General features: G+C 42.3%; 1 protein-coding gene across 5 annotated transcripts in view; it reads left to right on the forward strand.

Moving 5' to 3' along the window:
* The first annotated feature begins 5048 nt into the window (after positions 1-5048).
* The window catches only part of stxbp5b (syntaxin binding protein 5b (tomosyn)), a 29275-nt gene continuing 20900 nt past the window's right edge, over positions 5049-13423 (forward strand). For all 5 annotated transcript variants that reach the window (XM_085768438.1, XM_085768440.1, XM_085768439.1 and 2 more), the window contains exons 1-4: positions 5049-5572; positions 8167-8264; positions 12588-12669; positions 12983-13083. In XM_085768438.1, the coding sequence (XP_085624564.1) occupies positions 5426-5572; positions 8167-8264; positions 12588-12669; positions 12983-13083 (428 nt within the window). In that variant the 5' untranslated portion in view covers positions 5049-5425. The remainder of the gene's footprint in view (positions 5573-8166; positions 8265-12587; positions 12670-12982; positions 13084-13423) is intronic.

A 13423-nucleotide genomic window follows, 5' to 3' on the forward strand; every position in this document is an offset into this window, starting at 1 on the left:
GTCTGTGACACTCCCCATGCAACCAAAGACTTGCTGCTGATTTGACCTCCTATAATGAGAGGACCAGAAACTGTGAAGCAGGCACAACTGCCATTTTTCTTATACCACATAAACAGCAAGCAGAGAGGAAAAAAACATTTTTATATTCCAACAAATCACAAATATTCCTATTGAATGACAATCTTTTCAATCCCAGCTCCGAGTGTTACTTGTCTGTTATGCAACCCATGCATATAATTATCTGTTAATCACTTCACAGCGAGATGAGCTAAGACCCATGCATAAGCATCGCAGCCTGCCTTGATATGGCCAATAGCAGAGACAAACTATCAGCATGACCTGATTTTAGTGGAGGGAGGAAATGTGTGAGGAGGGTACATGTTCACCACCCAGAGAGGACTGTGTCAGAGAGTGAGCTACAACATTGTGTATCATGTTATTACAGGATGTGTTAGGGATTTAGTGTCTGAGCATTCAGCATTTTAATTTATTATTTAAATAGTGTTGAGAAGATGGTTTAGTATATAGCTATAATTGCTGTGCAGTAAAGCAGAGAAAAGGGAAGTAAAACATTTGCCTTTCAACTCTGAAAGTTCATTTATACTAGTTAGTTTGTGATTTATAAACACAGTAGGAAATGTTTGACTGTTAATTAATAAGCTACTTTATAACAAAACACACTCACTAACCATTAGTCTAACCATTGTATATATAAGTGCAGCAGAAATACAGTTCTAAATAGTTTATTATTCATTTACTGACACTTTATAAATGATCTTATGAATGACTGACATCTCAATAACTGGTTGGTAACTAATACAATACTTAGTTTATAAAGTATACAATCATTAAACACATTAGCCTAGATGAGCTTATTGAACATGTATAACTATGTTTATCAACAATATACTTGTAGGAATATTGCTTTTTAAATTATGAATATTATATTATATTATAATATATTATAGTATTTAATAATGCTTATGCCTAATAGTGTTAGATTATAACGTGTTCACATTAATATGTATTTTGTTTCACTAAGATTCACTAACGTGACAGTAGAGCAACCACATACCTGGACATGATGAAGACTGATGAATATGTTTTTTGTTTTTTTTAACCAAACTGTTTGCACTACATTTGGATGAAAGTAATTAGTATGCAAGTAATGTTATATAAGGTGCAATTAAGTTGCTCATCGCTAAGTCTGAGATAATCCATTGCACCGTCTCATAGGGAAGAGTGAGACCTCGTCCTTTAAGTTCACTGACATGTTGTGTATTACTTAGGTTATTTTTGCACACCGATCTGTTCTTTGCTGTCCTGTCGTTTTACTTTCCGGTGTCCTTGCTCTGCATCAAGGGAACTGCTCTACATCTTGCCGCCAGGTACCTATAATACACTGACACTGTAACATTGTCCAAATTCAGACTCTATCCTCATAGGTGTGTGGTATGCAACTTAATGTTTTTACTTAACCTTGGAATAGACTGTGTGCAAAAACAAAAAGGAAAAAAACAACAACAACAATATACTGCTTTGTTATGCCAGCATTCCTACAGTTTGCTGATCAAGTGAGTTGCAACATAAAAGCAAAGGAGGTAGTTTACCTTGTGTGGCAATGGTGCCTGAGGGAAAGTGGGAAGAAGTAACACTCTACTGCTAATTATGGATATATGTCCCAGATACTGGAGACCTAAATTCAGGAGTCAAACAGGGATGCTGGCCCCAATACTTTTTCACATTGGACACAAAAGCTCCACCTCTTAACTTGTTGTTTATAAATGTGACAGTGTGAAAGGGAGCTGCACTCTCCACAACAGATCCCCTCACTTTGTGCATTATTGATATTGGCCTATTTTATCTGCCCTCCAGTGTGCATTTTCTCTGACAGCTTTGTTCATATATTCATGATTGCATGAAAATTTCAATTTGGGCAAACGTGTGAATGGGTTGAGAAAGAGTAAAGTGTTGTATGTTCCCCCTCGCTGTGCTTCTTTCGGCCTCTCGCTGACCCATTTTATGATGGACTGTGTTAACTAAGTATTCACTGTCTGTGAAAGGCAGACATAAATACCAGACTGGTATTTCACGGCACAGACACTCAGTGTGTTTCACCGACCTTGCTGACACACGTCTGAGTCCCTCCTGCACTGAAATGGCAAATTATGAGTGTGTAAAACTGCCAGACTGTGGATGAGCCTCATTATTTAAAACAGATCATATCCCGTTCCATCAAAGAAACCAATCAGGGGCAGGAATCCATATGTTGCTGTCCATGGTGCTGAGTTTTAGCCATGAGCCCTCCAACACTGCTAAATGCCCAGATTGCAGGATGGTAAGGATGTTTGGTGGACAGTGCCATCTAGTGCACAAAGCATAAAGGTGCAATGACAATCGAAAACCCCAGGGTGCAACATGACAAAATCTAAAGCCTATAGAGAATTTAGTGATGGGAAAAAGTTATTGTTTAATTTACTGTTGTCATTGATTTTTGTTGTTGTTTTTTTCCCCCTTTTAATTTTATGTTATCCTTGTGCTGCGATCATAAGAATCCTGAACTTTGTTTATTGGCAATTGTACATAAATATTTCTCAATATAGCAAGTGACCACTCTGAAACACTCATCTTCATATAACTCACAAGGGTAGACAAAACTATGTGTTGAAGGTCACAGAACTATTTATATTCTGCTTTGTCTTTATTAAAAGTAAGTGAACCTTTGGATTTGATAACTGGTCAAACATCGTTGAGCAGCAATCACGTTAAACAGGTTCCTCCAGCAGCTGCCGATCGGGGGGGAACTTTGGAAAATAGCTGCTTCAGTTCAGAAATGTCTGATGTGAGCACATTTCTTCACACCCTTCCACGGCATTCCTGAATTGACATTTGGATTTTGACTGAGTAGTGAATTGAAAAATGTTTCAAATGGTTTCATTTAAATACATATTTCATGCCTAAACAGGTGATATAATTCATATTTCTCAAAGGAAAGCAAAACTTTTCTCCTAAAACCCAAAAGAATGAATAGAAGTGTGTGCATCAGAAGGCCTTGAGATTCAACTGCTGCAGACATCCTGATATTATCCCATAAAAAATACAGTACCAAGCTCTCAAAGTTCAACTTCATAGACACTTTAAGTTCTTGTCACATTGTACAAGTTGTTATATTGATATTTGATGTACGTTGTTTGATTTCATGATGTCAGTTGTGGTGTTAGATTTACAAATTAAAAAAAGAATCTGTAATTGCACACTTATTTTTCTAACATCTTTAATTTATGTGACACAAAAAACTGTCACAGATCAAATAATACTCATTAATCTAAATGTGCTTTACTTCATTATAAAACACAGCTGGGATTAACTACATATCCGACATCTGCTTCATATCAGTGCTTCAGATGTATTATTGAAGGAGTGCTACTTGATTCCTGACAATCCTTGAGCAGTAAAGAAATGTCTGACAGATTAAAGCTTCCTATGAAGAGGGCTTCCTAAATGACAGACCATAAAGGTTATCCTTTAACCAGGTTTTCTGTTTTTTATCAAACCGGATATTCTAGTTTTATAATCCTCTGCGGAGGTAAAATAACCTCGATTTTCCTCCTTCGGGAGCAGGAGGAAGGAGGAAATACGGCCTATTTTCTATGCACACACAATAGATTGGAATCTGAATTGTGAACTTTACAAAAGGTCTTCCCTGTTATCAAATTTCTGTGGGGAAGATCTTTCAAGAAGAGAGGGCTATGTATGAGAATATGAATGTCTGTGACTGCATGAGGCATTTGGCCTGTTCAAGACCTCTCAGCCAGCAGGGGGCCCCAAAACAAACCTGTAACAAGTGTGTTATGTGTAGCTTTGTGTGATTCCTATTTCTCCTCCCCATGAGTTTTCTGTGTTCTCTCTCTCATCTAGTGTGTCTGTGCTTGTTTGTCTGTCTCAGGGTGTGGTGGTGATGCCCTGTGCACCTCACCGGCTGCATCGCTCAGCCCCCCGGCCTGGCCCCCTGATTGCATCAGCCCAGAGTATACCTGCTGCTCATCAGCTCATCAGCTTTGCAGCACACCCTGTCACTCTTTCCCCCGAGTTGTTCAGTCCACCTGAGCACCAGGATCACACCTCTCCTGTCTGTCAGTCTGTCTGTTCATCTGCAGCCCAGACTCACTTCCCTAATCAGTTTCCCCCCACTCTGCCACTCATCGCCTGCCCATTTCTCATTCATCTCTCCTGTCCTGCTCTCCCGTCAGACACCTGCCATTCACTCATCTCCCAGCTTTCACCTTCACCTGCTACAGCTACAACTAGGCTACAGGTCACCTGAGTCTGTGTTCTGCCTCTGGGTCCACTAAACACCAAACAATATCATCAATGGGTTTTTTTTGTATATGATTTCAAAATGCAATCTGCTATATTTTTCCATCATAGCCTACTGTAATATATTTAAAATTAAAACAAAACAAGCAAAAATCCCTTTTTTTCATAATTAATCTGACTATATCATAGACTGTAAAGGGCTATATATGCCATGTGACCACAGTTCATGTTGTGGTTAAAACATTGTGAAGATGTTTTTTGTATCAAACTGTAAACTGTATTAGTTCTTATTGCATTGTCTGTTTGTTTTTAAATTATCTATTTGTTTTAGGCTAAATATTCCAGTTTCAGAAGCTGCACCAGTGGATCTATGATTTCTTTTCATTATTAAGAATCAATATATTCTCATATTCTGGTTTTGATGTGACAAAATAAAAAAAATAAAAATATGATATGATATGCCATCATCATGCTGCGGTTAAAACATTTTCCATCTGGAGGTCACTCACATAATGTGACGGGGTGATAATAAATTAACACAGTAAAACACCGGCGCTGCTGCTGCATCCGGGTGACGGCGCGGCGCAGACTCAATCCCCGCTGCAGTTCACTGCGTTTCCGTAGCGTAGCCGCCTGCTGCTGCTGCTGCTACCCGCTGAGCCCTGCCTGCTGCTGCCTGGCTGCCTGGCTGCTGGAGGAGGAGGAGGAGGGGGGAAGAAGCAGAGAGAGAAACAGCTCACGGAAACGATTGATCCCGATCGAATAACGCCAAAGCTGGCAACATAAATGGCGGATTAACACCACTTCAACACCGAGAGAAAAGGACACTCGTTAGTTGAATCCATGTTCGTGACTCGGGTGCGTTTGGAGAGTGCGCTGGCAACACCCTCCGTAACATGTGAGATGTGTCCAGAAAGATTTTAACTGTGCGTTTATATCAACGGCGGCGGCGGCGGCGGCGGTTGCTAACGAACCACCAGCTAGCTAACGTAACGTAGCTTAGCAGCTACCCTCCCTCTATCCAATTTATGGTAGCTGCCAGGCTTGACTTGTCGTTTTCTTTTTTTTTCTTTTCTTTTTTTTGTTGTTGTAACCGTACCGGAGGAAAATGAAGAAGTTCAACATTAGGAAGGTGTTGGACGGTTTGACAGCGGCGTCTTCGTCCTCCTCTTCCTCCGCCGCTCAGCCGGGGACTCCCAGGGAAAACGATGCTGTCCAGGAGACTGTCCAGTCGGAGCATTTCCAGCTTTGCAAGGTGGGTTGTTTTACCGTTTTAACAGCCGGTAGCGGTTTGCTGTTAACTGTTTTCCGCTCACTGACAGTCAGATGACCTGGCAACCAAACGGGCTGGCGTTGTTTTGACTGATTGATTGATTGAGTCATTGATTGATGGATGGGATGAAACCTTTATTTATGCCCGTAGGGAAATCCAGGTGTCCAAAGCAGCAGCGGCAGTTAAAATGAGAGGCAGAAGACAAGCCATGTAAATAGATAATTGGTTAAAGAAAAGCGATTAGTTAATAAATAAATATATAAATAAATAAAAGGGACAGCACCAAATAGGCATAACCAGATTTCATGTTTCCCCGTCTGCCCTCACCTCTCATTGGAGGGGGCATGCAGCAGCTAACCACCTAGATATTAAAAGTAGTTCTTCCAGCTGTAGAATAGAATAGAAAATACTTTATTAATCCCTAGGAGGGAAATTCAGATCACTACAGATTAGTACATTTAGTGACATTAAATGGGTTTGTGTGTGATGAGTGTGACTGTCCCTGGCTGTTTGCATTGCACTGAATCCTCCGCCTCAAGTCACAGTTTTCTCATCATCATCATTATCATCATCATCATCAGTGTGACCTAATCAGCTCTCTGCACTTTGTCACTGAGCAGATATGGAGTTACAGGATACAGAGATTCACGTGCCCTCAGGTCTACCTGAATACAACACCCACATTAGAGGAGTTTTTGTTTGCTCTAATACTCAGTCTGCTCGAGTCTGGCCTCCAGGAGCTCCACTACTAACATGGTTTTCATAAATATTCAATTTTTTTTGCAATCATTCTATAAATATCTTTCTAACACTTGTGACGAATATGAATTGGAGGCTCAACATTTTACTGTTTACTCACAACAAGGCCTCAGTTCAGCACTGTGGTAAACTCTTGGAAAATGTAAATAAGATAAATAAAGATAACTAGAAAAAAGGGCAAAAGCCTCCAATGAATAATCGCACACTTTATTAGCGCAGGCAGACGTCAGGTCAACAGTGTTTTGTGGGTTGAACCTTTATGAATGAGAGAACCACAAACTGAATGAACATAACACAAACATTAGCAAGAAATAGTTCACATGATCCACTCTAATCCGCCACACATTTACCATAGTAATAAGTAACTTGTTACATTTTACAGTTGTTTTTTTTTGTTTAATAATAGGACACGTATAATAAGCTTAGTTAAACATACAGCACATTGGTGAAGATTAACCCTCTGGTATCTGACCTTTTTTGTTGAGTTGTAATCTGGACCCTGTGACATTACAAACATGGTTTTAATGCGCTGTCAGCAGTTTCACCCAGTGGAGAATTTGAAAAATGTCTCAGCTGGTTTCATTGAAATATCTCTTTGTTGCCCCAAATGTGTAAGACAATCCATTATTTCACAAAGGAAAGCAAAACTTGTCTTCAAAATCCAGATGAGTAAAACAGAAATTTGTGCATCAGAGCTTCCTCTTTCCTCTCCCTATCCTCACCCACCTACTGTACTAAACCAGACTAAACTAACTAATATAGGAAGTAGGTGAAACTAGCTCCACCTCGGTCATCTCCAGCTCAACCAGCAGACTCTCCTTCCTTATGCACTCACATTGATGTATTAGTGCTTTTACTCAAGTGAAAGCTCTAAATACTTCTTCCACTGTGTGTAAAATGCATTAGTGCAGCTGCAGCTATTACACGAGACTAATCTATGAGTTAGACAAACCAAAAGGGTTTTTTTTTTCAAGTTTTTTCAAGTCGCAGTCCCAAGAAAAATCCTTCTTGTGCTTGGCAGCAAAAGGTCTGGAAATTTGGGCAATATTATCCACTTTGCCTGTCCAGCTCAGACGACTGAAGCCTGACTTGCATGCAACAAGGACGGTGGATTTTTGTCTCCTATTACTGATATTAAAACCAGTATTTTTATTTTATTATTATTTTAGTCATAGTTGCATTGGAGCTGGTGCATGGAAAAGCTTTTGCTGCTATGTCATGATGTGTGAAATGTGTTGAGCATCTTGGAGAGCCCGCCCACCTGCTCCGGCCCCAGCTGGGATCAGAACAGGTCAGGTCCCCCAGGTCACAGGGCCACGGCATTACCTGTTACATAATCCTGCTGTAAGCTGTTACACAGGCCAGGCTCACGGACGGCTGGGCAACGTTTCCAATCCAGAACAATTGAGTTATAGATGCCTGATGATGATGTTGATGAAGAAGATGATGATGATAATATTTTGGTGGCTGTAAGATTCTGGCGATGAAGTGCACTCCAAGGCAGCAAATGTAAGGGCTTTGGATGGAGAAAATGAATTTACCACTGATGTTTTACAGGATTGAGCTGACACACACATACACACACAAACACAAACACACACAAGGCAAACATATTCCAGTCCCCATTTGCACTAATGTTTATGCTTTTATCTAATTTATTTTGATAATGAGACTAATTTTCCACATTGATGGATTACATTTCAAGGAGATTATGATAATGTTTTTTTTTTTTTTCTCCGCTAATGCCAGCTTTACTGTGCAGCAGATGATTGATTAGCCGGCTGGAGGTCTAATATAAATTCTGCTCTTTCCTGCAGACCGTGCGTCATGGCTTCCCATATCAACCGTCCTCCATGGCTTTTGACCCCGTGCAGAAAATCCTGGCCATCGGGACCCAGACCGGAGCGATGAGGCTGTATCCTTTTTCTTTTTCTCTGGAAAAATGAAATTGAGGGAATCCACACAGGGCAAGCCAAGCAAAGCATCTTCCTTTTGCCTCGTGCACAATCACACACACACACACACACACACACACACACACTACTCAAACATAACAGCACACACCGGACCCGTGTCTAACTTCCTGGCATCCTGTCTCTTCACACATGTCATGTGACCAGGCCGCCTTTCAGCATTCCACAAAATCTGGGGAATTCACACAGTAAGTGACCCGTCTTTGCTTCCTGTCGTCCAGCTCGACAGCAAAAAAAAAAAAGAAACCCACACTACACAGAGTGGAAGTGGAGCGGCGGATGGGAGGGGAGGGGTAGTGGGGAGGGGGTGGTGTAGTGTAGTGTAGGCACTAGTAGCTAGGATGTGTTTTCTGTGCAGCCGGCAGCCTCGTTCCTCCTGGAGCAGCCGGGCTCATTAGCGGTATCTCTGCAGTAGCATGAGCAGCTCCTCTGCCATATGCCGCCGAGCCAACCTCATCAACTGTGCTGCCCAGTGTGTGCCAGGATGCCGCTTCATATGTGCTGTAAACATCACGCTCACAATCAAGCTGCTACTGTGCTCTGTGCAACCCCCCCTTCTCCACCGCCGCCGCTGATTCTGCCGCCGCCGCCTTGGGCAGTTGGGAGTCAGCTTTGTATTTGTTTGTGTTCATACAGTAACATTTTGTTTTTACAGCACAACCAAGCAGCTTCAGTGAGTGAGTCACGGCAACAAAAGTGCCCCCTGGATTCTCCGCTGTTAAATGCTGCATGTGATGGCGTGGTCGTAGCGTGGTCGTAGCGTGGTCGTAGCGTGGTCGTAGCGTGGTCGTAGCGTAGCCGGGGTTGTTGTGCTGTTAGTGTTTACAACTTGTCTTCTGGGGTCGGCCTATTTGTGTATAAACACAGGGTTTCCCCTTTGTGCTAATATCCTGCCTGAGAGGCCCATCTGCTTTATTTAGGTTTTCATTAGAAGTGGCTCCGTCCTCGTCTTTATCCAGTCTCCAGATTAAGAGAGCGCTGTGTTTACAGGGCGACTCCCAGAGAACACACACACACACACACACACACACACACAGCTTCCATGTTGTCCTAATGTGCAAGGTGGAGCTGATGGGATTACTGTCATTCAGGCAATTGGTCCATTTATCAAAAGACAGGCTGTATCGATCCACCTCATTGCCCCTGGAGTTTGGAAACGCTGCCACAGCTCAGTAGACATAAGCTCAATGAGGTGTCTACAAGCAATAAATGTCTGCTTTTACAAGATCTGTCTCTACAGTGTTTTAATCAGTGTGTTACTGTAGACACTCACTGTGTGGTACGCTCTCCTGCTCTCCTGCACGTGCCTTTAGAGTTCGACAGAGTACAAACCAAACCTCAACATGACCAGTGACTTTTTTTGGTGTTGTTTTTAAAGCTAGTTTCTTACCTGTATAAATAATTTATTAAAAAGAATTTAATTGGTTGAAATTAAATTCACAAAGTTTGCATAAAATTAAAAATACTACACAAGTTTTATGTTGGTAACTTCCTACATCTCATGCTGAAAGTCACAAGTCTGAAGTATTTCCTCCTTCTGGCTCACACAGCTCTTAACGTCGTAGACTTTGTGTGAGTGAGTGGCTGCAGAGAAATTTTTTTCTGCCTGTCATTTGGTAGGTTACATGATTAAGACAATTTCCTGCCCGGGTGATTATCACTTGACTTCACATGAAGCCGTGCTGATGTTGAAACGCTGTGGTGAACCGCAGCGGTTTACCGAATGGGGAAGTGTCGCTGTTAAAGGTGTGTGACTGAAGTGTGTGAAGTTTCGCGTGATGTTTCAGACTCTTTGGAGCAAAGTGGAAATGCGTGAAAGGGCAACTAGTTTAACACTGGTTACTGATATGAAATTGATTTTTTGCATTTCCCTAATGATTTATTCTAATGACTTGTTTTGTTTTGTCTAAAGATATTCAGATTGCAATTGTTGAAAACAACAACAACAACAACAAAGCTTTAAAAAGTGGAGTAAAGGTAACATTTGGAGGTTTTTGCTTTGGTCAGTGAACGTCCTGGTGATCAGCTGATCGACTCGCTGCTTCAGCTCTAATCATACGACCAACAGATGTTGACATGATAGAAATTTTTTCGACTTGTAGTTTCCTTCACCGCAAGATAAACAAGAGTCACAGTTGAGTGGTGTGACTCAGCTTCCTGTGCTCACACCATCCCAGAAGTGAGTGTGTGAGTGAGTGTGCATCTGTTTTTATTTTACCAATAAAATGAAGATGAATTGTTGTTGGACAGTGTCAGGTCACAGACAGACGGGTGTAATTTCTACCGGCGGCTCATGTGACGGCAGCGAAGGTTTTTCTGGTGAAGCGTAGAAGGAAGTTTCTGCAGAACGCTCGATGTGCTTGTCACAGTTGTTTTGATATACATCTGAGTAATTTCCTGTTAGCCTAGAAAGTAGCTCATTTCAGCAACACTATTAACCCACATTGTTCATACCCAAGAAGCCTTTATAGTTACTCACAATCCTGAGTGAATGCTCTCAGAGAACTAACCAGGCTGTAACGGCGCATTGCTTTATTGGCTGTCGAAGAACCCAATACATTTTTGCTCTTCAGACTTTTTCGTTCTTTTTCTTATTTATGTGCAACCAGAGGCTATGAAACAGATTTAATGACTGTTCCTTCTCCATCCTGGATCTGTAGAGACATGATACCCATTAATAATTCTGACAAATGTCCTCCAGTACTGGCCAGGAACTAGGAACTAGACAGAAAAGGTCATAGGTGAATGTGAGTTCGGTTGCCGACAGCTTCCGACTGGCGCCGGCTTAAAAAGTCTTAAAGTCTTGTGTGTTTGCCTCTCCTCCATCCCTCTGCAGAAGTGATGTGTCCGCCGCTGGTGTCCGTCCTGAAACGGACTCCCGCAGCCCCACCTTAGTTTGTTCAAGACGCTGAGGGATTGTTTGATCACAGCTTGGTGTAATCCTGTTGAGACATAATGCTGTGTCAGCTCAAAACGGACACAGGTAGCGGAGCACAGCTGTCTGCCTTTGTTAGCTTAACTCCACCATGATCACAATGAGGCTTTGAGAAGGCAGTGCATGTTTCTGTCCCTGTGGCCCGTCTGCCTTTCTAAAGATCGCCTCGGTGATTAGATCTCGGGCTGCTTCCTCCTTCCTCCGCTCCGTGTGCACACTGACTGTACTCTCTGTGAAAGTAATTACAGGCTGGTTGAAACAGCCACAACCATTTCTTCATCGGGGCTGTTCTCTGTGTCTGTGCAGCTTGTGAAAGTATTTTGGAGGTTTCCGTGGGATACATTACAGTCCCGTTGCCTACGTGGCGGTGCTCCACCGTGGTCTTGGTGTTCGCCGCTCATGCAGCATTGCTTTGGTTCATATATTGAAGCACGACACCTACTGGTGGATGAGTGGGTGATCTGCCTGTTTTTGAATGGATAGATATGGCAGGAAACGACGAGGGGATGGTGAATTTTGACCTGAACTTAACAGTCTAATAGAGGGAGGTTAGAGTTATGTTAATCATGCTGCCGTCATACCGGCTGACGCATGTGAATAAATAAGGCAGACGGGGCCCACTGGTTTTATTTATAACTCACTGGTTTGATTTGTTTCACATTCTCGCCGGCGCCCGGTTAGTTAGCGACACAAACTGGAAAATGGCGAGCTACATCTCATCGTAATTCAGTTCAAAAGTAGAATCTGTATGCTTTTGATGTGAAAACATCTCAACTCAACTTTGACTTTATTCTCTCCAGAGGGAAATTTGCTTTGCAGGCAGGTAAAAACATAAAACATAGGAAGCACCTTCACACAAGTTTTGATGCAACACTGAAATGGGTAAGTACACAAATACCGCAGAGGGCAACTGAGGGCTGTTCCATTGTTACATTGTTGAAAAAAATAAAGTGTGTCATAACTATTCATTTTTTAAAATTTGAATTAAGTTGAGTAATGGCTCGTGTTATAAATGAGTTTTTCAATCTGTTTGATTTAGCCTTTGGCAATCTGAATCTCCTGCCAGAGGGTAGGAGCTTAAACTTGGCATGGAGAGGATGATCAGGACACTGTATGATGGCCTGAGCCTTAGAGTTTACCCTCCTGCAAAAGATTGTAGGCAGATCGCGTAATGAGGTAGGAACGGTAGGAAATAGACGTGGAAAAAAGAAAATCAAACAGATCAGTATCAGAGAATCTGCAGAATGTTTCAATGGGTTTTTCCCTTTTGTGTTTCTGCACAACATTCGCTGGCAGCTGCCCAGTTTTCCTTGACTGAGTCTCCTTTTAGCTTTGGCCGAGCCGGCGTGGAGTGCTACTGTCAGCATGAGAGCGGCGCTGCTGTCATCCAGCTCCAGTTCCTGATCAATGAGGTTTGTTGTTGTCACTACCACTACTTTTTACTCGTGAAGTTGTCTCTCCTTCCTCCTCACCCGCTCCCTCCCTGTCAGTCTCCCGCACAGACGTCGGTGCTTATTCGATGTTTATAGGTCATCAATCACCACAAGCTGTGCTCTTAGCGGACACATTGATTAAACAGTAATGCTAGCTTTGGGACCCGCATGCCTTTTGAAATGCCTGCATGGTTATGTTCTTATTATACAGCAATGAAAACAGCTCATATAAAGACAGCAGATGTCGTGTGCATGCTGATAATAACCCATCTGCCTCTGACCCTCCCCACAGGGGGCGCTGGTGAGTGCCTTAGCTGATGACAGCATCCACCTGTGGAACCTAAGGCAAAAAATCCCAGCTATCCTGCATTCACTCAAGTTCAACAGGGAGAGGTACGGCTAACCAGTTCTTCATCTTCTTCTTCCTGCATCTCTGTTTCGCACTGATGCTGCATCTGTTTCTCTGAAGCGCCGTCGCCAACTTGGAAACGGCCCCTCACAGCTGGCCACATGCTTCGCACCGTATAATTAGCCGTTCTGTTGTCGTCAGAGCTCTGAAAATTATGCACCAGGGTTCTCTTGTGATCTTGCAACACCTGGGTTTCCCTTTTTCTTTTGGCTTAAACCAAATAGGAAATGCGAGTTCCTGAGGTTAGTGTGGAATATAGAGCCTTCTAACTGGATCTAATATGACTGGAACTATTTATCTGTAGCTGCTAGATTTTTGTTGTTA

This window comes from Trachurus japonicus, chromosome 22 (genome assembly GCF_045865225.1).
Source record: "Trachurus japonicus isolate A0001 chromosome 22, Traja_1.0".
Taxonomy (NCBI): Eukaryota; Metazoa; Chordata; class Actinopteri; order Carangiformes; family Carangidae; genus Trachurus; species Trachurus japonicus.